The following is a 25,246-nucleotide window of genomic DNA, read 5'->3' as shown; positions in this document are numbered from 1 at the left end:
CTATCCTTTTTTCTTAGTTTTACACCTGTTTCATCCCAGATTACAATGGCTAGACTCTCACTTCCTAGCTCTCCTGAGTGCTACAGACTGAACTGATCCTGTATCATCCCATCCTGTGAAAGAAAATGGGGAATCTTTCAACCTGATGAAATACCACAGACTTCAAAAACGAGCCAGAGGACTCATTTTTGAAGCCTTCAAAACTGTTACTGCTGAGAAGTATGATCCAGACACAAACATGCAAAGTATCAGTTTCTGCTTTCAAACCTTTTTGGTTTTCTTCTGCCGAGGTGAGGGCAAATCTTTCATCCATTCCAGCTTCTCAAACTCTACATTGTCCATGTGAATCCACTCCTTCCTGGGCTTCACAGGCAGATCATCATCTTTGTGTGGGAAGAAATAAATGTCAGTCTTACCTTCCAAGGCAGTGATGAAGGAAATACTATTCCTTCTTTGCCAAGCTACTCGGCTTAAAGACTGTATCAAAAATAAGATTATGTAAAATTAAAAAAAAACATTTTCAAACTGACTGTTGCCTGATGCATAAACATCAAAGGTTTAAAGCTATTTTCATCTTTTATGAGAGCAAGAAGAGGAAGTAAACAGCACTGTAATGAAATTCAGACAATGCTAATTTAGAGAAGTTGAACAGAAGTCAAGACACAAGTAAGGCAAAATTATCAGAACCAGTACAGAAAAAATACTATCAGCCCTACTTTTGAGAAAGCAAACTAATATCATCAAAGGAAGAGAGTGTTAGGGGAGACATGAGATTGAAGAGTATTAAAGCAGAGTCCCAGCAAATTATCGGACCCAGTAAGATTTTAGCCTAGATACACTGAAGGCAGCTCAATATTTGTGCTTTGGTTGCATTTGTGGTGCTGTTCTTCAGTATCTCTTCCTAAAGGTTCGAGGAGATCAGCTCGTGAAAAAAAGATCAAAACAGCTGAAAATTTGCACAGCTTTCCAGAGACAGCTCGGTGGGAAAACTGGACAGTTAAACAAGAATTTCAAGGTGCAAATACTAAAGGAAGAAATTACTAATTTAACTTTATAAAGACCTTTGACTACAAGACATTTGTGCCTGACATCACAACAGTTGCTCTAGGAAAGAGACACATCAGCATGTGGAAGAATCACACAAGTGAAGGGACCAGAGAGATATAACCAGGAAAGGTAAGGCTTTGCTACCAGGATACTACCCCAAACCAGAATAAGAAGAGATGAGCTAACAAGTCTTTGCCATCTCAAAAGAAAACACATGTAAGGACAGTAACAGGCAGGAAAGGGGCATGGAAAGCATTAGCATCACTCCTGCTGGAGCAGCCCAGAACTCATCTGCATTGCAGCTATTAATCCCAGCACTCCGGTCTTCTCTTGCAAGGAACAACGAGTCCCACAGAGATGCTCTTCTTTCATCAGATATTTTCCTGCTGATAACTGGCCTGAAACCTAACCTTTTACTTTCTTCCAATTAGCAGATAAACTTTCAAGAAGGGCACTCATCCTCTCCAGAATGAAGCTTCACCCTTATGATCAATATGGTATTGAATCAGGCAAGGAACCAAGCACAGAGTTATCTTGCTCAGCCAGAAAGCTGTTCTACAGAATTTCAGCCAAAGGCTCAGCATGCATTTTAATTGAATTGAAGGAAAAGCATCTGAAATGTACGAAAGTGGAATGTTTGTGGGTGGTAGATGCAACATGACAGGAAATAAAATCAGCAGAAAAACAAAATATATCGACATTTTTAATTTAACAAAATGTTTTCTCTATTAATCACTAAATTGACAGGATTGAGCTAATCATTTTATGAATAAGATCATGCATGTTACTAGAAGCCCTTAGTACAGTGATCTTGTCAACAAGAAAAGATGGATATATATTTCAAGGCATGAGAAGCCTGTTACTGAGAAATCCCTTTACAGAAGCACAAGCTGGCAGTGTGAATGCAACATTTGCACTGAACTTTCTCAGACTTGGGTTACATTAAAGGCTACCACTCAACCTCTTCACTTTTTGCTTTGCTTCTCGTTTTCTCTCAGTGACAGAATTAACTTCTCCATTTGATAAGGTTACAAGTTGCTGCATAAAGGTTTCATCTTTTTTTTCTAATAAACAGTTGCCTTTTATGTCATTGGAGAGGCAGGTTTGACTTCTGAGCAATCTTATTGCTTTGTGTCATCACTGGAAATTCAGTGTGACCATTGGCTATTCATGATGCCTTTACTTCTGAGTATAAACTGATGCTGAAATTCCAACAATAAGTGCTAATGTCAAATTAATTTTTACATCTCCTGTTGGCCAAGATGGGCTGCAGGCATAAACTAAGGTACTGAAAAGGCTTCCCTTGTTTTTATAACTGTATTTCAGCTCACCCTTTGTTGTTCCAAATATCCTGGAAAATCTCCTCTTTCTTTCCTTCTATAGGAGGCAAAATATGTCAGCACACAATGTTTTAAACACTGAACTATTCCCAAGAGCATTACTATTATTACCATTACAAGCTGAACATGCTTCTATTGCTCCCAGGAGATGAAAAGATGTCACTTGACCTGGTGCTACTTGTGCACTCAGTTGTTCTGGGACTAAAAAGAGCTAAAAATAGTCCCTTTGATTAAGATGGATTTGTGGAAAAGTAAAACTTGGGGAGAAACTGCAAAAGGACTGTTTAGTGAAGTGTCTTCCTCAAAAAGAGGCTGAGCTTTACTTCTCCTGCACATGTACAAACACACACTGACAGACTCATCCCTCTCAGCAAGAAAATGGTAAATGCTTGTTATCTCTTGCAAACATCAAGCTAAAATCCCAAAGTGATTCAGAGACTTCTTTAATCACTCTGCAGGTTACACTGGAACACAAAGGATGCATTAGAAGAGAGGATCAAGAGATGGAGAAAGGCAAAAATTGACATGAAATTGCAGGACAAGTATGTTAGGAACAAAAGTGTGGGGAAAATTACAACGGGAGCTTAAAAATCACAACAGAGAAAATGAAATTGCTAAAGAAAAAATGCAGTGAGGAAAGCAACAATAAGAGCAGAAACCTAAATGGCAAACTCTTCCTTTCTCTGCCATGGGAATATATGGGGTTGCTCTAGCTACTGAAGATAAAGCAGCTTTCTTCTCATACAGGCACATGCTCATACTGAGCATTAAAAGGTTCTGTGGTAAGAGGCAATAGCTCTGTAGCAGTCTGCAAAAAGCAGGACATTTTACACCTTAATACTTCCCCCTCCATCCAAAGCACAAAGAAAAGAACTCTATCCTGTGAAAATGACTGGGTGCCTTCTGAAATCCAAGACACAGAGTGGGGCCATCAGGAGCAGTGTCACTCTAAGACATACATGCTCTATATGAGCAATTTCCCCAAAGCAAGAGTGATTGCCATCTTTGTGCCATCCTGTGAACAAATTTTTAACCCTTACCTACCCAACACTCTCTTGTCTCCAACCAGTACCATTTAAAAGAAATTATTTAGGCACCAGCTGAATCTCACTACAACACTCTTCTGTTTCCTTGTTCACATGACTGAACAGAAGAGCAATAATGATGCCTAGTTTAACACACATTTTCCCTTCAGAGGCCTCAGAACAAATTTCAAAAAACAAGACCGGCCACTTCCACTACATAGTGTACCACCTTTCTAATCTGGGGAGCCCATCTAGAGATGTCTTTTTTGAACCCAAAAGATGTATTTTTTAAATATAATTATAAAATTCAGATTTGGATCACTACAAAGTAATTGATGTAAACACCACACAGATCTTATATTTCTGCTCAGAAAATAAACAATATGCACTTTGTTTCTTACCCGTGATTTCTACCTTCATATTTTCTTCCTCCCTTACATGTTCTTCCAGACCTGACTCCTGCATGGAAGGAGATGATCTTATACCATGCTGAGCCACAGGCAGAGATTCCACAAACTCCTCCGGTCTGTTCAGTTCCATTTTTAATTCCTTTTTTTGGCCTTCTTTGTTACCACGTTGTGATTTCAAGAAAGCAACTAAACTGGGATCTGCAAGTATTGACAAAGAGACAGACAGAGATGTGACAGAAAGTCTCAAAATACTTCATATGCCTATAGCTCCTGCTATTTATGTTTCAGTCTTTTCTACATGTCTTCTTTCTCTTACCAGCTGTCACTTCTCTCCAAACTGAGGCCCTCCACTGCTTTATGACCTCTTAGACACATAAGGTGGGTGTAACTGTCTGGTGAGGAGACACCAGAGAAAGAACTGACAAATGTCTTTCAGGGTAAAGCAACCACAAAAATTCTGTTTTCCCAGGTTACAAATAAAAATAATTGCTTCTTTTCCCCTCACTGCCACTCAAATGGGACATTTAAACATGACTATTAACTGTGGAGAGAATTCTGGTCTGTGGTCCCAGCCTGTGGACCACTTAGTGGCATGAATCTGAACACCAGAAGAATACACACAACAGACCCCACAAAAAGAATTACCTAATCTTTATTGAACTGCAGTAGAACTGCAAGCCATAGCTCAGATATTCTGTACAAGGTGATCTTTGTTTGTCCTGAACTGACTGCCCATTCCAACTATGGTCTGACAACACCCAGAAAAAAGACACAGCCATTATCTTCATGCTTTGAAGAGAAACATTTGGGAGGTAGATTTGTTTTGAAAGACAGATTATGTTCATATGGCTCTAAGATCATAATTTTACTTTTAGATCTGCTACCGATATCCCACATTTCGGATGGAGTGCACTGTCTCTGAACACTCTTCTCTAGAAGATGTGCTGGGATGCTTATGCCAGAGGTGGACAGTGAGAGATTGTGCATTGTGCCTCAGTGAAGTACAGAAATACTCCAGTAAGCAGTGTCAGAGATATATAAAGTAGAAAGTAACACCTATAGTGGTTATTTATTCTTTGGAGGACAAAGGACAAGCAGTTGAGAAATGCTCTGTACCTGAGATAAGTAATCTGAAAAATTACTCCCATCTCTCTGAAGCATCTATCCCACACTCATGATTGCTGCACATTCTCCTCAGTGATGCAGTTTAAACTGTCCTTGTGAAGGACAGGCATTCAGCCCAGTCTCATTAAAGAATTCCTATTTTTTCTGAATGCAGGCAAAAGCTCTCACTTTCTCACACTTCACTGTACACAGCAAGGAAAGACTGTATTCATTATTTCATCATTTCACACAGTGACAAAAAAGACACTGATGTCAATCTGTGCACAGTATATCAGAAATCAAGCCTACTTCTCTCCAGAGTCTCCACCAACAAAACCAGCACACTACCAACAATAAGACACTGCCCAGCACAGAACCAAGTACTCATTCTCATACTTCATACCACAGAGTATCATCTGCTTCATAACTAAGAAGTTAATTCAGGGACTGGACAGCATTTAACATGCACAAATCATTCACACTCCCAAACACGGAGAAAAAGTCTCCTTATTTCACAGCTCTGTGCCTGTCCAGTTCCTAAATCCATCTGTAAGTCAGCAATTTAGTTTAGGAGTGTTTCATCATGTATAATTCTCTACCCACAGATATTCTGGGAATTCCAAAATTACTCCCAGTTTCTTTAAGGCCTCAAAAGACTAAAGTATCTACTATTGTAATCTACAAGGCATATAAAAAACACATTGCTTCAGAAAATCTTGTTCAAAAATAATTACAATATATCCCATCCTTTTTAAACTCTGTAAGTATTCACTTCACTAATATCCCAAAGGACAGAGTGGTGGGGACAAGGAGCAAAAATCACAAATCACTCACGAGAAGCAAGTATGTAATCAGGGTATTTTTCATACACATGCCATTGTTATAAGCAGTGAAGCCAAATAAAATGCTTGGGTCTCTGAATGAAGGATGTACCTAAACAATCTGGCTGCAATTATTTTGTGTAGTTCCTTTGCCACCTTTCCAGTTATACCCATGCTGCTTGCAATAAAGTCAAGATAATTAATATGATCTTTAAGCTGAACCCACAAGACTAATGCATCTAAAATGCCACTCATATCTTAATTCGATGCTAGAGGACCTGAAATCATGAGAATTTAAAAAATCCTTGTCTGCCACCTACATCTGTACATCTGCTCTTCCTGAGCATATAAATTCATCAAACCAACGCCAACAAGTGTTGCAGTGGCCCAGATCACATGAAGTCTTATCAAACACCCCACATTCAGTGTTCTCCTCTACCTTGTCATCAGCTGCCAGTGACAGACATTCTCACAGCACCACTGTGGACACGGCTCCAAACCAGAGGCCAGACCCCCGCTAGAATACGCCTGTACCCAACAGCCTGATAATTAAAACACTTTTTCTAAAAGTCAAGGCTAATTTCAAGTTTTTCTGCTCTACAAGTATAGGTTTGAACTGAAATCTCCTACATGCCCATATGTTCTCCCTATCCGGGTACTGACAGTTCTGGCCCAAGTTTTAGGTGTTTTGGAGGGGAAGACCAAGGGTTCTTTCTCACCTCAGCATCGCTATGACACTGCTTCTAAATTACATTTTAGGACCTTAAACATTTATGTGCAACCATGTATTCAGATTTCAAGCCAATAAAGTGCACAGAACATCTTAACCCACCACAGAGGGGTGACAAGAAAGACTTAAGCCAAACCAGCTCTCACTGAAAAATAAACACTCTTTAATTTCTTCACACTTGGTTCTCTACTTATAAGCTACTGACATGACATGGAAGCAAGATTATCCACATATGGAATGAGCGGGAATTCCAAGTTCCTGTCGTTGACCCGTGAATTTGCTAAGACTTCAGGACACCTACACACTCACTAAGTTGCCTCAGCTCTAGAGCTGACCCTGGGAAGCACATACCCAGCTGAGCCAGAAGCCTTGCCTGCTCCTGCAGGATCTCTTCCTCAGACATGGACCGCAGCTTCTCCAAGTTCTCTTTGTGAATAGCTTGAGCTTCCTCCTCACTCTTTTGGCTTCCAAGACCCTCTCCCGTTATGAGACAAGGATGCTGAGAGGTCAAAAAGTCATCATCTTTATCTATAAGAAGCAACAGAGAAAGCAGTTAGTGATCTGTGCCTACAGCACCATGAATAAATCTCAACTCTGTCATTAACAGGCTTGTTAACAGGCATAATTTCTCCTTTTGTTTTTGGTTTTTTTCTTTACCTTGGTAGTAAAGTTAGAATAGGAGTAAAGAAGTTTAGTTTAGCTTCAAACAAAACTAAACCATTTGTGGTTTCATCCCCTGTCACAACATACATGTTGACATAATTTCCAGCTTGTTTCTTTGGGAGCTTGAGGAGGATGGCAGGGGAAAGAAATTATGTTTCTTTAATGCAAAGCAACAGCACAGAAAGGTAAACTGCAGCAAAATTCACAACTGATGTATCACAGCATTTTTCCGACCTAGTGAATATTAGATTCTTTCTCTGCTCAGGAATGCCTGAACCCACATTTGTATGTCAGCTGAACCATGACCTAGTAAATATCTGCTGACAGAAAATTAGATGAGGTAAACAAGCTTCCAGAGTGATAGAGGATCAATTCTCAACACAGGCATGTTTGCTTCTAACAATATCCTGTACTCACCTTCAAGGGTTAAACAGCAAGGGACATTCTTCCTACTCTGAACAAAACTGAATCCCCTTTATCATCTGATCTAAATCCATTTTAAATGTTCAATTCATTTAACCATAGCACCAGGTACCATGCTCCTTTGGGCAGTGTGAGAACCTCCAGCTCTCCTGTGACCCACTATACAAGGAGCTGACTTTGTGACATTACTGCTTATGTTTTATTCATATGCTCCATATATTGACTTGGACCACCCCTATGCCCCTAAACCAGCCAGCCCTGAAAGCATCAAATCCCTGTTCAAACAGCAGCAATGACTCTCAACACAACACTAGCAAGATTTGATGTTATTGCCACAGTTGTTTTGCATACTGAGCAGAAAGAGCGAAGACAAGGTGACCTGGCAAAAGCTCCAGTAAACCTCCCACCACCAGCAAATAAACTAAGAATTACAACAAACAAATATGTTGTTACTACAAAAAAGTAAGCTCTCTTGCTTCTAGTGATCTTGCCACCACAGTCTGGCTGAAGAGGCCAAGCCATTTTGTAATCTTTCTGTCATGCTACTACATTTTAGAAGCATTCATGTTCAAGAGGATGCCAGCGTTAAGGCTGCTCTATTTCCCTTTCAGCTTTCTCAGACAGAATTACACATGTCCAATTATAATAGGACATACAGTAAGCACAGTATAGTGACCTGGATGGTGGATTTGTGCACACACAGCACAGCACACCAGGCAGCTCTCTTATCAATTCTCTAACAGGGGGCAGGGCTGACACAAACCCTAGCCAAATGATGATAATCTTCAAATGACATCTCGTCTCTCTTTCAGTGTGAAAAAGCGCATATCAGGGTAAAACCCAGACACAGGGCGCTCCTCAGCAAACTGGACTGCCCAGACAACACAAATTAAAAAAAAGCCTGGAGATGCTGGTAGCAGTTGAACTGACTTCATCTTTCCTTGTCACGTTGCTGTCAGACAAGTAACTGCTGGAGGTGGCAGTGACTCATCAGCACTGCTTCACAGCCTTCCTTATGGAGCAAAGGCACAGTCTCATGGCAGCAGATCTGGTGACGGAAAACTGAGCTTTCAAACATTTCAGTAGGAGTGAGAACCCACATCACAGTGGTCTCAAACGCTTTCAACACAGAACCACCCTCTTCCAAAAATTGTGGAAATTGGTGATAAAACAAGAAAATCTTTACATATAACAAACAGAAAGGAAAAGGAGGACAAGAAGCTTGAAAAATAAATCTATTTCCCTGTGTGAAGCAAAAAGGAAACCAGTGAGAAAGCTAACCCAATTTTTAGAATGCATCTCAGACTTTTCTCCTTAGAATTTTTAGTCTGCATCTCAGACCATTTCAAATAATTGCCACAATGCAGACATTCTAACTGACCTTCAGATTCCTAAACTGAGGACAACAATGCCACCCTAATTTAAAAATATGGTGCGCTGACGCTATGGTTCCTAAGGCTATGTAAATACGGTCAGCGGGATGAGCAGAACGCTTACCACCCCTGCTGCTGGCGAGAGGCGCCTCTCCCACCGATCCCACAGGATCCAAGGCGTCCGGAGCAGCTGATCGTACTTCCAGGCACTCGGCAGCAGAGGGAGCCGTCGCTGCCTTTTCAGCAGCTTTTTTTGCTGCCATCTTCTGTGCAAAGATGCTTCTTCTTCCAGATCCCAGCTGCACCTGCAAACGGGAAAGCCACATATTCAGGTTTCTCTCCAGAGTCTCCCTGCACACCTGCCACTAACAAATGTATAGATCTGATCCTAAAGACGCCCTCAGATCAGACTGTGGGACATGATATAGGGAGGCTGCTGGCAGTCACCTGTCCCTTTTCTGTGCACATGTGACTCTTTTTTAACATACAATTTACTGCTATGACAGAAAGACAAAGACATGGATGATTTGGCACCTAGAGAAGGAAGATGATTAATTATAAATGAATTCAAGCACGGAAATTACACCTAAAATGTCACTAAACACAATAGTTACAGCTTTCCTGCTGTTTGGAAGCTCTGCATAGCTGAGTATCTTGGATTTCTGAGTATAAATGCGTCTGTACTTCACTGTGCTCACCACATGCTTGGAACAGGCTTCTTATAAGGTGATTAGTGAGCAGCAGGGTGAAGAGATTTACACAGTAAGAAGTGAGCAAATAGTGCTAAAATAATCCTGGCTAAATTACTGTGTTGCTTGCCTAGGTAATGGAAGGGCATGGCTCTGAACAGCCTTACACAGGGGATGCACAGGAAATCCAAAGGAGACTAAGCAAAAAATCTCTTGCATGTCCCCAGTCCAGAGAGGAAGCTTAAAAGGCAGTCTGAACATTCGGTAGCTGCTTTGAGCGCTTCTGCATCAGATAAACAAAACTGGTAGTTTAAAAAGTATTACTCTCACCTTTTAAAAAAAGCTGTCCTTCAAAATAAGCCACCTCCTCAAAGCAACCACAACTGTCAATCACATATCAACTCCCAGCATCTGACTCCCACTCAGCTAGCACTCCTTGCTACTACAGCAACAACTGATAATAGCAAACACAGCTTCCAGTTTTACAGCCTCAGAAAATAATTAAGTCCAAATCAAAAAAGCTGCTAAAGATAACCTGACCAACCATATTCAAATGTTATACCAGGAGAAATCAGGTGCAACTTCAGTAAGAATCTGGTGGACAAATTAACAGAAATTGCTCCTCAGAGAAAAACAAGCAGAACAGCATCAATTCTATTACACCACAAACACAGATTTGATCCACCTTAGTGAAGCTAGCAAAGAAGGCTAAGCCAAGAAGATTCCAGTGTTACTCAACTGCAGGATATGGAGTAGCTACTTGATGGCAGCTTGGTAGAACTCTCTCCTTCACTCAGGTGGCAATGCCACAGATATGTTCAGCTAGCTCATAACCTCCAGCATACAAAATTGATTATTTTGAGCCCTACCAAGCCCCTCTAAGCATTAGGCTTTAATGGGAGAAAGTTTAATTGTTAATGAAGGTAGCATAAAACATCTCCTAATCTTACCTCACTTTTTATCTCAGAGCGGTGAAATGTGCTTGGGAATGGTTCTCCCGTGGGCACTGGCATGGTCACTGCTACTGCACTTGTGTCTCGCTCCTGAAGAAAAAATTCAAACCCTGTAAAACCATTGCAATAGCTGGACACGTTTGTATCATTAACTGAGAGCAGGCTCAAAATCTCTCAACTCTGCAGCTCACATTGTCATCAGGCTCAGATACCTTGTGCTTATTTAGAGACAAAGTGAAGCTATTTTCCAAAAGACTGGGCTACCAAACTCTACGCATCACTCAAAGAATCAGATAAAAGAAAAGCCAGGCCAGTGCAAAGCAAGGAGAAAATCCCCAGTAGAGTCTAGAAACTCACCCAAATCCACACTAGAGCACATGCCTGCATGCAATCAGTGTGGCCTGCAGGCAGTCAGGGCTGGAAGGCAGATCTGAAACTATATTTAACTGAGGGCAAAAATACACCCAAAGAGCTTTTTTCTTTCAAGGTGCTCCAGGACACTGGTGTACAGTGCTGCTTCATTACATTGTAGAAATAAAAAGCAGCCACAGAGCCCTTCATCCCTGCTTAGCTCAGAGCATTCAAATAAACACTAGGTCATCACACAAAAGACAGACATACAATAATTTTGCTGAAGACTGCTGTAATGTGTCGATCGTGACTGTCCAATCTTTCCTCTGGATCTTCATCCTCAAAGTGGACATTAGCACTTTTGATCTTGGACTTTTTTGGAGGAGCTGGAGTTAGAGCTGGGAGAGTATCAGGAAAGTCTAAGGAGGGGAAGCAATAATAAGAAAAAAAAAGCAGTCAAATTAGCATATAACCACTGTGCAATAGATACCAAACCAAGGCCTCTTAACAGCACCCTTTATTCTTCTGATGAGAAATAAAGACAAGGAAGCAATAAGACAATTAAGAGTCCCCTGTCTCCAACTTGAGGTGTGTAGTGGAGAGAAACATGCTTGAAGATTCTATTTATCTATTGGCACAAGGTCTTTCCAAAGAGCTCCATAAGCAGGAAAGGGTACTGAGATCTCACTGCAAGTATTAAGGGAAAAAGCAAGGCTGTACAGAAACAAATATTGTCCTTGCAGGTTGTATTGAGACATAAAAGAGCACATTTTCATGCAAACTGTTACATGCGAACGATTTGTATGATCATGAACAAACTCCTTTCCACCTGCTATAAGCAGATAATATTTCCTCTACCTGGAACAAACTACTGCAATATTTATACTGCTGCTTTTAAAAAAGCACCTTGTGCTTCTGAGATCAAACACATCACAAAAGTGTTACAGCTACCATTGATAGAGAAAATAAAAGCAAGCCAGATCTGCTGGTTGAAAATTGGAGCTGCTAGGAGAGGTAAATCTCAAAGACACTGGGTCTGGATAGCTGGCAAAATAAGCAGTGAGAGTGCAAACAGTACAAATTACAGAAAACACCTCTTGCTGGCAAGATACCACAGCTGATAAATGTGGAGGAAGGCACCAAAGGTGGTTCTACTGGATGCTAGTAACTTTGGACAAGCCAATTTCCAAGACTAAGGAATAAATAATACTGCAAGAAGGGCACAAGTGCAAGGGAAAAGCAACAATAGGTTGAGAGACAGAGAATCTTAGTAATTCAAAGAAACAAACAAATTTACCATCCAGCATGACTACATCTTTGCTGTCCTGTAGCGGGGGTCTCTCATCATCTGTGCTCCCTTCCTTCCCTTTCCTCTTGTCTGCTTTCTTCACAATCTTCACTGCAGGTGAAGCTCTGGCTGCCAGGAACTGGTTCTGAAAGCGCAGCAGGTCTGCCTCGGACTCCCCGGGCTTTGGTCTCGACAGCATCCTGCCTTCTGGCTCTCGCAGCCCAGCCACGTGCTTCGCACGTAGGGCTCGAACACATGGAAAACGGGTAACAGAACCGGATTTCCTGGAGACAGGATGGCGACAGCACAGGAAAGCTACTCATTTCTGTCCCACTGTTACGCTTCTGTACATACCACAGAGCCCCTGCTTCAGGATCACCCGAACACAAACACTTAAATGGGAGTCCCACATGAACGAAACCCTGTTCTGCACAGCTGAACAAAAGACTGACCACTTGACAAGTCTGCACAAGGTCTGCCAGCCAGCTAGGAGCAGAACGGCATCCAGCCAGCAAAAAGACAGACAAAAAGTGCATCACTGCCAGAATGCCAACAACACGGCCTGGGATTTGCAAAGTCGGAGTAACATGTTGTCCATGACAACAGATTTGAGTTGCTCAATTATCAAAGCCAGCCAAGAATCTCAGAGGCACAGTGTCACATAAACTCCCCCACCAGCATACCATCTCCCCCAGATCCCAGCACTAACATCCCTGGCAGGATGCAGGAGACTGTCCACATAGAGCTGGACAATGCACTCCCTGACTCTGTTTGCTCTCCTCCCTCAGATCTCCCAAGTGGAAAATGTCTTTCTTCCTCACGTGGACCTCCTGTTCTCATTCTCTTTCATTGGCCCCTTATTGGCAGAAGCTGTGCTATTTCCAAGCATCTTCATTCACTGCCCAGGCCAATTTGGGGCTAAAAACAACAGTGAGATTTATACAGACTTTTTTACACCATGCACATGACAATTCCCCAGGAAGGCAACTATTACACCTCCCATCTACCAGACAGGAAAATACTGGTGACTTGCTTCCCACCTCTGATTCCCAGAGCCTGGAACCAGCAATCCACTTCTCTCGGGCAGCAAAAACACTGTTTGCAAATACATTTCATTGTACTCCTAGCATAAGCACACACCTACTTGCTGTTTATTTATGGAGCTTGCTGCCACAACGGGGCTCCCACAGCCAGACTTCACTTGCTTGGACCCTCTTTGACATCCATAAGGAGCAGAACATGCAGCCCAAGCCAAGCGTTCCCTGCCCTGTCATCACAGCCTTCAAAGCCCAAAAGAGGAGGGTTCCTGCTTCAACAGGCACAAAACACACATTGGAAGCAAACACTGCTGCTAAGCTTTCTGCAAGATGCCTCCTCCACACAGAACTCTACATAAACTTGTCCAAGCCTCTGCCTACCAAAACTTAATCAGGAAATACAGCGTGTCTTCAAACTGCCTTTGTTTCTCGGGAAAACTGTCAGCACAAGAAGACAACCAAGCAGCCACTGTTAATGAGGCTGGATGTTCTTCCAGGAACCCTTCCCTTAGGCTTTGCTTCCATACATGTGGGACCTGCAGACAAAAGAAATGCAGGGAAAACTCTTTGCTTTCTTCTCAGGGCACCTTACATCCCCAACACTCCCACGGCTGTCAGGAGTCCTCACTCCTACCCACCAGAGCTCAGAGACACAGAACAACTAACAAACTCCTGAGGACCAGCACTAACCCCAGCATCCTGCAGCCTGGTCACCTCCAGCCTTGCAACTCACCAGAGCTCACCATCTGTTTGCCCAGAGGGAGCTGCAGCCAGCCAGCAAAAGCAACACACTGAGATACTGTCCTGGGAACACAGGCAAGGGATCAGAAATGCTGTCCAAGGTCTGTGAGCACCTCTGAACTCCACTACACAGTGATTGCTGTGTGGACACACTATCATCTTACTTGATAAAATCCAGCACTGGTAGGCTTTTTAATTTGTTCTGGTAACATCTATGAACCAGACACAATCAAAAGATGTATATGTTGAAGTGAAAAAAATACTCTCTGGCTGTTACTGTCATCTGTGAACTCTGGGGAAGGCCTTTTTACCAATTCTCAAGTCCACAGCTTTTTATTTTGATAAAGTTATCAGATTTGGGAGAAAGAAGAATAAAAGGTCCTCCTATCACAATCAGGGCCTCAAATTAACCACTATCTTCAGACCTTGTTGGCTGTGGTAAGAATTTAAAAGGAGAAGCAGAGATTCAAATCTCAGTCTCTTCTGGGCAGCCCAGCAGCCAGTGGAAAAGCACAATTTCCCCACTTGAGATCAGCAGGCAATGAAAGCCTCACTCAGGATTATTGGCTCCTTTACAAAACGGTGATGTGCATTCTCAGCTCTGTCACAAAAAAAACTTTCTGCACACAATGCTGTAATGAGAAACAGCCTTCTTGACACTTTTACTTGCTACAGAGAAGGCAGACACTGGAAAGACACTCCTCACAGATTAAAAAGCCCAGCCACAAGAGTCAACAGCTGCAAGAAACTCTCCTCAAAGAGGCTCCACACCTCACGCTGGTCACACAGGACTCAGTGACTCTGCCTGTGGGGCACACACCGTGTGCGTGCCCACAGCACCTCGCCAACAGAAACGCTGCTGTCCCAGCTTGTCTCCAGAGTCTCTGCAATGAACAGGAACCAGAACAGCGCAAAATAAAATGAAAAACAACAAGTTGCTATAAACACACAGAAGAGCTGATGCGTGACAGCGTTCCCACCGCACTCACAGCCCTCACGGACTTTCACCAACGACTCTGGATCAAATCTCAAACAGCCGACGGAGACTCGGCCTGGCAAGGCCTCTCTGACGGGGGGAAGGAAGGAGAGAGGGAGGGAGGCACACAGCGGCACAGATCCCGCAGCATCTCCCTGCGCGGCGGCCACGGCACCGGAGACCGCGCGGCGCCCGCAGCCGCGCTCCTCTTTACACCGAGGTAAAGACCAAGTGCTGGGTCGCTGCCGGCTACACCGAGCGGGGCCGGGCCGTGCCGCTCCCGCGGGCAGCAGAGGCCCCGCTGCCGCCACGGCTCGGCCGCACTCACCTGCGGCACCGCCGCTCCCGCGCTTCCGCCCCGCGGCGGCGCTTCCGCCCGGCCGCCGTCACTTCCGCCCGGCCCGCGGCTCCCGCAGGGACATCCCGGCTCCCGCAGGGACATCCCGCCGCCCGCAGGGACATCCCGGCTCCCGCAGGGACATCCCGCCGCCCGGCCCCGGCTGTGGGCTCGGCCGCGCTTGTGCGGCCCGGGCAGCGCCGCCGGGGTTCTCCCGCCCCAGAGTCCGGCCTCCTGCACCACAGCCAGGGTCTGCACACACAAACATCGGTGCCCGCGCCGGAGCTGAGCCTTGGCATTAGCGCAGCCCGAGAGCCGAGGTGTTCGGGAGAGCAGATGCAGAAAGCTCTGTGAACGTGGCTGGCATTCATTATTCCTAACTGATTGTTTGTAATGCGTGCCAGGCTTTATTAGAAACTACGCGAGAGCTGTCAGAACTTGTGGAAGATTTGATTGTAATGTTGGTTATTGATTTTAGAGCTTGGTCAACTTTCAGCTTTTTTTACAGAACAAGTCATTTTTGGAAGGCACCGCAGTTGGTCATCTGGTCGAACCCCCTGCTCAAGCATGGTCATTGTAGAGCACAGGATTGCATCCAGGTTCTTGAATATCTCCAGTGAGGGAGATTCCACAACCTCTCTGGACAACCTGTTCGGTGCCCGCTCACAGGCACAATAAAGAAGTTCTTTTCCATGTGCACATGGAATTTCCTGTGCATCAGTTTCTGCCCCTTCTCTATTTGTGCTATTTTTTGGCACCATCAATAAGGGCCCTGCTCCATCTTCTGACACCCTCCCTTGAGATACCAGTAGGCACTGGTGAGGTGAATAAAGATGATAGACCTGGGAAAAGAATTCTCTGACCATGAGAACAGGCACAGACTCTCACTGGAGCTTGGACTGGCCAGGTGGGCTCACTGTTTGGGAAGGACTCACCACAAAGTGCCCTGATCCTGTAAAAAATTAAGCACTTTTTCAGTGTTTGGGGTTTTGTTTTTTTTTTAATATACCTTTAGAAAGCTGCAATACTACTGAAAAATTACAGCCAGAAACAAACGTCATCCTTTATGACCACTGAAAGCTCTTAAATCTGTAGATTTCTGTTCATCTTCAGGCCACGCATGAGAGCACCACTGGGTTCACAGAAGGGTGGGGCAGATGCAGTGCTGCCAGTAGAAGACTTCTCCCTCCCCCTCTGAGGCTTTCCTGGGGCTGAACTTGGGAATGGTTTCCCGTGCACCCCATGTGCACAGTCCAGTTCTCCCAGCTGGACACTAAGGCAGGGAGGTCTGGCACTGCTTGCCTTGGAATGTGTTTGGGTGAAGCGTTGGAGCTGTTTGTGCTGTCTGACAACTGCTTATGGTTCTGGTTCAAGACAGCCATGAGCATTTTCCCTCCCTGACTCCTCTCTCTGGCTGCACGGCTTCTGTGGCCACACACACAGAGTCTCTTAGCATGCAGGTGAATGAGGAAACAATCCTTTTTGCCAGAAAGACATACAAATAGAATATATTTGATTTTAATTACTGCAAGACAGGAATGCTTCCCATCAAAGCTGTCAGAGTTGTATGTATCTTTCCTTCATTCCATTAATTATTTACCTTCAGTTTTAATAATACAGTTAAGGGCACTATATATAGCTTCTGCTCTATCAATAAATCATGCTTGTGTGTCTTCATATTTATCCTAGAAAATCATAAGTACCAACATGCTTCCATGGTTTTGCTAAGCAATTCTGGCAACGGAATTCCCATCAGTGCATGTCTTGGAGTCTTTGGTGGTGAACTCAAATATTCTTCACTCAACAAGAGCTATTTTATGAGACTTTTTATGAAATTTTTTTTGTATTTTATGAGCTCACCAGTCTTTTCACAAATCCCAACAATCTCCTTCATCTCGTTCTTATAGCTCTGCGCTGATTGAAAACCCAGAGAGAATATTAAACCTACTTGAGCTGCTCCCTTTCCTGTGGCCCTTTCCAGCAGTGGAGGAAACACTAGGAGAGATTATAAATTGGAAACATAGTTTACTGAAAAACTGCAATAACCACAACAGTATTAATAAAAGAGTGTACAAAAGAGAGAATTTTTTACCCACAAAAGGGTATTTACCACCAAACAAACAAAAACACTTCCCAAAGGCCACATCCAGTGTGGTTTTCCAAGACTAAGGCAAGATGATGGCTGGCCCTGTGCTGGGCAGCATGGAGTGTATGGCAATACAAAAGCAGAATGTTGGAAGGGCTTGCAATTTAACTTCCCCCCGCTCAAACTGAAACAGTGGAAGAACAGGGCCAAGGCAAAACCTGGTGGGACCTGACAGGGCTCTGAAGCAGGTCAGAGAACCCTCCTCCTGGGCCTGACTTGTAGGAGCAGGACTGGAGAGCTTGGCGATTCCAGCAGCAGCTCTAGTGGCTGCTGTCACTGCAGCTGCAGCCTGGGCTCCACATGGCTCAGCTGGGCTCTGCCATGCTGCTGCTTTCCTTGGTGCTCTTTTTCTCAGAGCAGCTCACCAGCGCTGTCTTTGAGCACCAAACCAGAAAAGCCACATCCCCAAGCATAGCAAAAGATGGGCACCCTTCCACTTCCAGCCCCTGACTTCTTCCTGCTCCAACCACATTCTTGCCATGGCACAAATGGTATGGAATTATACAGTGCTAGAAATTTTATCCCTTTCCTCTATAACCATAATGAACTCATCATAGTTTGACATGACCTATAGTCCATAGTTTGACACTGACCTATCATCAAACCCAAGAATCCACACAGTATCATAAGGTCAATGCACACAAGCCACCTTCCCCATCCCACAAATCCAAGGCACTTTAGTACATGTGATCCACAATTCAGGCTCAGTCCATCAAACTAGTCCTTCAGCTGCATTGCTTGAAACAGTTCTCCCGTTTGCTCGGCAATCTCCTTCATCTTCTGACGTGCCTCTTCTATGGTGGTGGTGGCGTTATGGACAGTGACACAGCATTCTCCATCCGTTAGGTTTAGCATTCCACACACTCCCTTCTCCTTCAACAACAACATATCTATGGCCAGCTGGTTCTGCAAAGCCACTTCTGGTGCCTGTGGGGCCTGCACATTCGGTTCCCTGAGTGAACGTCCGGTCCAGTTGCTCAACACATGGACTTGCCTAGATAAGTTCTCCAAAACATACTTGTGCCGTTGGACAACTCCACTGGACACAAAAAATGATTCTAAGTCTAAAGCAACATTTTGTCCCCAGGTGTAATAGTCAGGGACTTGAATCCCCCGAATCCACTCTTTTGCATCTGTTGGATTGTGGATTTCTCTCCGCACTTTGTTGTTACGGTAACGTGTATAATTGAACGTTTTAGATGGACACATGGTAGGAAACCCGATAGTACACTGGAGTCCAGCCATATCATACATGTTCAAGTGGGAATACATTCTCCCATCTGAACATGCCCATACTGTTCCCCGTGGAGCTGGGTATTTGGCTTGTGAACACTGATACAGGTCACCTTGGGGAACTTCCTGTGCTTCGCTACTGGAATTCCAGACCCTTCTTCGGTCAGGGCCGTGTGTAACGGGAATGCCACAGGATAGTGCTGTCTCTGAATTTTCATAAGACCCATTGCATCGGGTGTCTTGGTTTAGATAGCCGTAGTTGGGGTAATCCCAACAGGTACACATGTCCCGGATAAAAGTTCTCAGCTCCGAGATGTACCAGGTTTCTATGGGCTCACCTGCTCCTGTGGTGCAATCTAATATACGGGAACAATTCAGAAAGGAGGTCTCTGATTTGCTTTGAGTAAGGCTTCTACGGTTCCTCACTTTCCAGCAGATGCTCTCTCCATTAGGTAGTGTGGTCTGATGGTCCTTACAGTCTGATTTCTCCACTTCCCATTCTACTATTTTCCCTGTGGGGACCCTGGAAGCCCATTGTAGGGTAGATATAGGGTCAAAGATTTGTTTCAGAGACCAGGCCCACTCATAATTTGTTCGGTTAACTTGGTGCGCAGTTCCTGGGTTATCAGGGATTTGTATACACCATCCTGCATCCCAACGCAAACTGTACTCATGTTCAAAAAACCCACCCTCAGCAGGAGAATCCCACCACGGTACCACCGTGCAAGGGATAGAAGTGACATTTTGCAATGTCTCAGCAGGGTTGGTGTCTAATGACCGATAGCATGTCTGATTCCATAAATCGCTCCAGGAAGAGTCACGTGGGAGCTGGTAAAAGGCGTTCTTGTATTCTACCCATGTCCCATTTGCATCCCACTGTTGTCCTTCTTTCTGGTCTAGGAACTGGGACTCCACCATCCCCCAGGTAACATTTCGTCCTGGCTTTTTAAGATTATCCAGTTCTCTTGTTAATATTTCCGAAAAATTTAACCAAATCATCATAAATCTAAACCCCTCTGATGCAGAGTTGGGAAGGTTAATACATATTCCTTGATTTGTATGATTCCAAATATGCATAAATCCTTGTATCAACTCCCAAGCTAAATTTGGTTCAGTACTCTGATTTTCAGTTGCTTGAGACAAAGTCATACATCCATAACATAAGAGTAAAAACTTTTCCCACACCATTTTTTTTTTTGCTAGTGAAAAGGCAAAATAGGCTTGGCAAAATAGGCTTAGAAAAATCAAACTAAAAAATACACAAAATGATCCGTCCACTCCACAGTTGAAAGCATAGGTCCAGCAGTGGATTTCAGATAATCTGTAAAACATATACATGCATAAAAACAAAACATGATTAAAAGGAGGGAACAATCCACCACCTGGCACACAAGTTAAGTGACTTTTTTAAGGTCAGGGGTACCAATCCCACTCTTGGTAATTCTGCCAAAGCCAGCTGGTCTAAGTAATAGAGCAGACTTTGTATTTTATATATATATATATATATATATAACTAATGCAGGGTCTTTAGTTTCTTTAGTTCCAGGGAGCATGTGTGGGGATGAAGACAAAAGGCTGTGAGTTATGGGCACCCATTAACTCCCCAGAAGCTACTGACTCTATGTACCCCATCTGACACCCTCTTGCCCATTCAGGTTCATGGTGTCTCAAGTTCCTCTTCAAGAGTCCAATGGTGCATTCAACAACCTTATTTGCCAGGGGGTAGTATGGAGTGTGAAAGATCCACCAGATTCCTTCATCCTGTGCCCATTCTTGAACCACGCTGGTGTGGGAGGATGGATTTTAGGAGAATAGAGAGTGTGCTGAAGGCAATCTTGCCCCTGAGCAGTTGCAGCTGTACTAATTACCAAAGAGTAGGAACAGCCCTGCCCTTACAGGCCATGGCTATGTCCAATAAGGATGGGTGTTATAAAAGAGTGGGTTAGGTGACTGAGAACAGAGTGGGAGTTTTTTAGCTGTGCTGTGAGGAGGAAGGGGTAGGTGGTTGTGCAAGAGACAGTAAGGGTTGGGCAGTGATGTAAGGGGTAGGAAGGAGTCAGTTGGCTGTGCAGAAGAAAAGGAAAAAGGAGAAAAAGGAGTCAGTAGTGCAAGAAGCTGCCCCTGGGGATTCACAGAGAGAAGGTATGAAAGTTTTACAGTAAGATAATAAACTGGTGCCAAGCACTGATACCAAAAATTGGTAGCCCATACAGGGGTGAGTCCTGGCAGAAAAGCAACTACTGTTGGATTGGAGGGACTGGGGCCATGGCAGATAATGAAACCACAGCTTCAGTCCCTTTACAGTGCTGTACCCTGCTGCTCTTGCTACTGTCTTAGCTTGAGTGAGCTCTGACATTACTTCCACCCTGACTTCAGGAAAGGCCCTCTATAGTCCACCTGGCAGGTCTCCCAGAGGCCTTTTCCATGTCCTTTGTGAAGGGATGCCTCCTGCAAGGGGTGTTGTTTCTCTAGCCCTGTACAACACTGGCCACAGACTGAGATGACAGTGTTGCACAGTTCCCAAGTGACAGGCCACCCTGTGTTACCAACTCCCTTAAAAAGATCCTTAAATCCTGAATGGTCTCCCTTGACATGTAACTACTCTAGCAGATGTTTCCATTTTTCTTCTCCCTTTACTGCTATATCTACTACACAGGTCAGTGAATCTACCTGATTATTCAACAGGTGAGCCACGTTATCTCTCTTCTGATGGGCAGGATTCCATCCCACCGAGAAACACTTTTGCTTAACAAGTTTAGGATGTCTTCCCATTTCTCTCAGTGCCATATGGGCAACTCAAAAGATCCCCCACTGTTTTTGTTCACAAAATGGGAGTCAATTGGTGCATCCCTTAAAACAGCATAGGGGTTTGTATAAAGAAACACTGGTTCTTTAGTGCCAGCCTCTAACAATCACCCTGCTACCAATCTACCTACCCACCCTGCTAACAGTCACATGGGTACCAATTCTCCTATCTGAGCACTTTCTTGTCCCCTTGTCACAATTCCGTCCCCTGAATCAACAGGCAGGAACACTGCTCAGTATATTCCTCTCTTTTGGAGGATGCCTCAGTGAACCACGCACTTCTCAGGTGGGGCTTAACTTGAGGGGTAAGTTTTGTATAAGAAGGGAGGCCCCTGGTCCAGCAGACTGCTAGGCAATTCCTGTATTTGGACCACTCTGGGTGCTCCCTCCTCTATCTGAGGCATATGGCAGTGATGATGCAACTGTTCATACCACCTTCAAACTGCTTCTCCCTGCACAACCCCCACACCAGGTGGTGTTCTGGCCAGTACGAGTTTCAAGACCTTGAAAGGTCCCACTAGAATAACTGGTTTCTGCTGTATGACTTTTTCAGCTCCCTGCAGAGCTAGATTGGCCGCAGAGGCACTTCAAGCAAACTGATTAAATTTTTTTTGCATCTTTAGAGCTGTGCAAATAAAACTTCACAGGGCAAGTTGGACCCTCATGTCTCCATTGACACACATGTGTTGATAATCCATGAATTGCAAAGCCCCATTCAATATGAAATGGATGCATTGGCCCTAAAACCTGATATAACCTAGCCTCAAATATTAACACTTTAAAAGATTTCTGCATGGACAGAGATCCAGTCACAGGTGATCCTCTGGTGTGTTAAATCATTATGAGGATGGGCTATGATGGAGAAAGCCAGAATGTGTTTTCTCCAAATTACCAGCAGGACAAGGGCATGTTGTAGCTCCTTCTTCTATCCAGGAATTTCAATTTGCTCAAGTCAAGGTTTTGGGGTGAACGCACATTGTTTTTCCCCTCCACCACACTCCCAGAAGCTTTACTTCAGAAGACGGAGTTTGCACCTTTGCTGCTGAAATGTGAAAACCTAAATTTTCAGGGTGAGTAATTATCTCTGTTTGGGTTTGCCTTACAATCTGGCACTGGGGCTGCCCACCAATATATTGTGAATGTAGTGATCTGCTTTAACTCCCTCCATAGGCATCACTACAGAGCATGCTATCTCCCCCAGATCCCAGCACTAATCCCTGGCAGGATGCAGGAGACTGTCCACATAGAGCTGGACAATGCACTCCCTGACTCTGTTTGCTCTCCTCACTCAGATCTCCCAAGTGGAAAATGTCTTTCTTCCTCACGTGGACCTCCTGTTCTCATTCTCTTTCATTGGCCCCTTATTGGCAGAAGCTCTGCTATTTCCAAGCATCTTCATTCACTGCCCAGGCCAATTTGGGGCTCAAAAACAACAGTGAGATTTATACAGACTTTTTTACACCATGCACATGACAACTCCCCAGGAAGGCAACTATTACACCTCCCATCTACCAGACAGGAAAATACTGGTGACTTGCTTCCCACCTCTGATTCCCAGAGCCTGGAACCAGCAATCCACTTCTCATGGGCAGCAAGTAAACTGTTTGCAAATATATTTCATGCTAATTTCAGCCACTGATCAGCACTAATGCTGCAGACTTGGCACCCTCCCACCCTCAGTATGTTGAAATAGTGTGTGCATATTTGATTTCTTCCACTTTTAAAAACCCAGCAGGACTCAGGCATGATTTATAGAAAATTTGGAAAGGAAAAGTGGACATGGATTTTTAAAATCACCATTATCTGCCATATGGATAGGCAGAAGACATGAGAAAATGCAAAGCATGGAAGCAAATCCCTGCCCCAATCTCAGACAAAAACAGAGCTGAACCATTGTGCAGGCAAAGCCACTGCCCTGAAGCCATAGTTTCTCTTATACTATTACCATAATAGATTGTAAAATATGTAGGGAGGAACCTTGTGGGAAAGATGCTCAGCTGCAAGACTTACTACCTGTAGAATTTAAGACCTACCCTTGGAATATTTAAACTGTTTTCAGGGATCTCATTCTTGACCAAGGCTGGTTAAGTGACTTGCTCTTGGTTCTCAGAGAAAAATGAATGGTTCTCAGAGAAAAACGAATTCAGGTACCACCCTGCTATGGTACCTTGCTACTGTCAGGGAAGGGGCTAACACAAAAACACCTGGGAGCTCACTGTGGCTCTGACTGATGTGAGAATGTAGAAACTCTCCTTTTCGGCCCACTCCCCTCGCAACAGCGCAGCAAAAACTGAAACCTCCACAGACAGCTCCTTCTTTTTTTTGTGTACTCCTAGCATAAGCACACACCTACTTGCTGTTTATTTATGGAGCTTGCTGCCACAACGGGGCTCCCACAGCCAGACTTCACTTGCTTGGACCCTCTTTGACATCCATAAGGAGCAGAACACGCAGCCCAAGCCAAGTGTTCCCTGCCCTGTCATCACAGCCTTCAAAGCCCAAAAGAGGAGGGTGCCTGCTTCAACAGGCACAAAACACACATTGGAAGCAAACACTGCTGCTAAGCTTTCTGCAAGATGCCTCCTCCACACAGAACTCTACATAAACTTGTCCAAGCCTCTGCCTACCAAAACTTAATCAGGAAATACAGCGTGTCTTCAAACTGCCTTTGTTTCTCGGGAAAACTGTCAGCACAAGAAGACAACCAAGCAGCCACTGTTAATGAGGCTGGATGTTCTTCCAGGAACCCTTCCCTCAGGCTTTGCTTCCATACATGTGGGACCTGCAGACAAAAGAAATGCAGGGAAAACTCTTTGCTTTCTTCTCAGGGTACCTTTTCCATGGAAGCCATCCCGGCACATCCCCAACACTCCCATGGCTGTCAGGAGTCCTCACTCCTACCCACCAGAGCTCAGAGACACAGAACAACTAACAAACTCCTGAGGACCTGCACTAACCCCAGCATCCTGCAGCCTGGTCACCTCCAGCCTTGCAACTCACCAGAGCTCACCATCTGTTTGCCCAGAGGGAGCTGCAGCCAGCCAGCAAAAGCAACACACTGAGATACTGTCCTGGGAACACAGGCAAGGGATCAGAAATGCTGTCCAAGGTCTGTGAGCACTTCCACACTGCACAACATATCAAGTGTTATGTGGCCACACTATCATCTGCTGTTGTACACCCTGTCTATACCAAAAGTCTCACAAAAGACTTTTCTGTCATGCTCTGGTCCTGCCGTGGAAAGTCTGTAAAATCCACCAGCTCTGCAGGAAGTTTTACAGGCGTGGCTGGGAGGAGAGGTCTCAGACTAAAAGAAAACACAGGAGCACAGAAAGCAATAAAGCCACGGTTTGCTTAGAGGGCCAAGATGCGCTTCTGAATCAGCCGGCTTTAGTCCAAGTGTGAGGCCGGGCAGGAAGGTCAGTTGTGGCTGTGAGGGACCCTAAGCCCCAGTGCCGCACCAGCGTGTCACAGCGAACGGCGTTTACTTTACAGAGAAACGGAGCTCCACAAGGCTCTCCCAAACGCTTTCCAGCAGCAGCGTTTCAGCCCTGAGGCAAACGCAGCCCCGCTGCTCTGGGCAGCCCGGGCCGCCACTCACCTGCGCCGGCCCCGCGCCGCTCCCGGCCCCGCCGCCCTCCGCGGGCGGCGCTTCCGCCCGCCCGCCGTCACTTCCGCCGCGGGCGGCATTGCGGTGCTGCCCGCGGGGCGTTCGGCTGCGTTGAGCGAGTGCTCCGGGCGCCTTTTGACGCCT

At 44.7% G+C, this 25,246-nt stretch overlaps 2 protein-coding genes across 6 annotated transcripts in view; both read right to left on the bottom strand.

Moving 5' to 3' along the window:
- RPAP1 (RNA polymerase II associated protein 1) overlaps positions 1 to 15,575 on the bottom strand; it is a 39,362-nt gene extending 23,787 nt beyond the window's left edge. Inside the window, exons 1-8 of one of the 2 annotated variants that reach the window (XM_064424627.1) lie at positions 15,300 to 15,575; positions 12,227 to 12,501; positions 11,200 to 11,348; positions 10,576 to 10,668; positions 9,061 to 9,241; positions 6,829 to 7,005; positions 3,814 to 4,020; positions 268 to 383 (exon numbers count right to left, since the gene is read on the bottom strand). In XM_064424627.1, the coding sequence (XP_064280697.1) occupies positions 268 to 383; positions 3,814 to 4,020; positions 6,829 to 7,005; positions 9,061 to 9,241; positions 10,576 to 10,668; positions 11,200 to 11,348; positions 12,227 to 12,501; positions 15,300 to 15,433 (1,332 nt within the window). In that variant the 5' untranslated portion in view covers positions 15,434 to 15,575. Of the gene's footprint in view, positions 1 to 267; positions 384 to 3,813; positions 4,021 to 6,828; positions 7,006 to 9,060; positions 9,242 to 10,575; positions 10,669 to 11,199; positions 11,349 to 12,226; positions 12,502 to 13,635; positions 13,791 to 15,299 lie in introns of those variants that run through there. The other variant, XM_064424628.1, reaches the window with a different exon arrangement.
- A 1,738-nt stretch (positions 15,576 to 17,313) lies between these two features.
- ERV3-1 (endogenous retrovirus group 3 member 1, envelope) lies at positions 17,314 to 25,246 on the bottom strand. 4 transcript variants are annotated; one of them, XM_064424632.1, is made up of 3 exons: positions 25,094 to 25,118; positions 24,120 to 24,274; positions 17,314 to 20,008 (listed from the first exon to the last, which is right to left on the bottom strand). In XM_064424632.1, the coding sequence occupies exon 3, from the start codon at positions 19,873 to 19,875 to the stop codon at positions 18,172 to 18,174; it is 1,704 nt and encodes a 567-aa protein (XP_064280702.1). In that variant the 5' UTR covers positions 19,876 to 20,008; positions 24,120 to 24,274; positions 25,094 to 25,118; the 3' UTR covers positions 17,314 to 18,171. The 4 variants fall into 4 exon arrangements, with proteins under 4 accessions (XP_064280702.1, XP_064280699.1, XP_064280700.1 ...); XM_064424629.1 differs by lacking the exon at positions 24,120 to 24,274 and having other exon boundaries at positions 25,094 to 25,246; XM_064424630.1 differs by lacking the exons at positions 24,120 to 24,274; positions 25,094 to 25,118 and adding an exon at positions 20,395 to 20,520.

Source organism: Passer domesticus, chromosome 6, assembly GCF_036417665.1.
Source record: "Passer domesticus isolate bPasDom1 chromosome 6, bPasDom1.hap1, whole genome shotgun sequence".
Taxonomy (NCBI): domain Eukaryota; kingdom Metazoa; phylum Chordata; class Aves; order Passeriformes; family Passeridae; genus Passer; species Passer domesticus.
Note: the sequence above shows the minus strand (reverse complement) of the source record. Positions and strands in the feature narration are given on the sequence as shown.

Excerpts from the sequence above, each read along its gene's own strand:
- ERV3-1 (XM_064424629.1), bottom strand. The coding sequence starts at position 25,182 with ATGCCGCCCGCGGCGGAAGTGACGGCGGGCGGGCGGAAGCGCCGCCCG. Across the intron at positions 20,009-25,093 it reads GCGGCGCGGGGCCGGCGCAG|ATTATCTGAAATCCACTGCT; the intron begins GTGAGTGGCGGC and ends TATGTTTTACAG.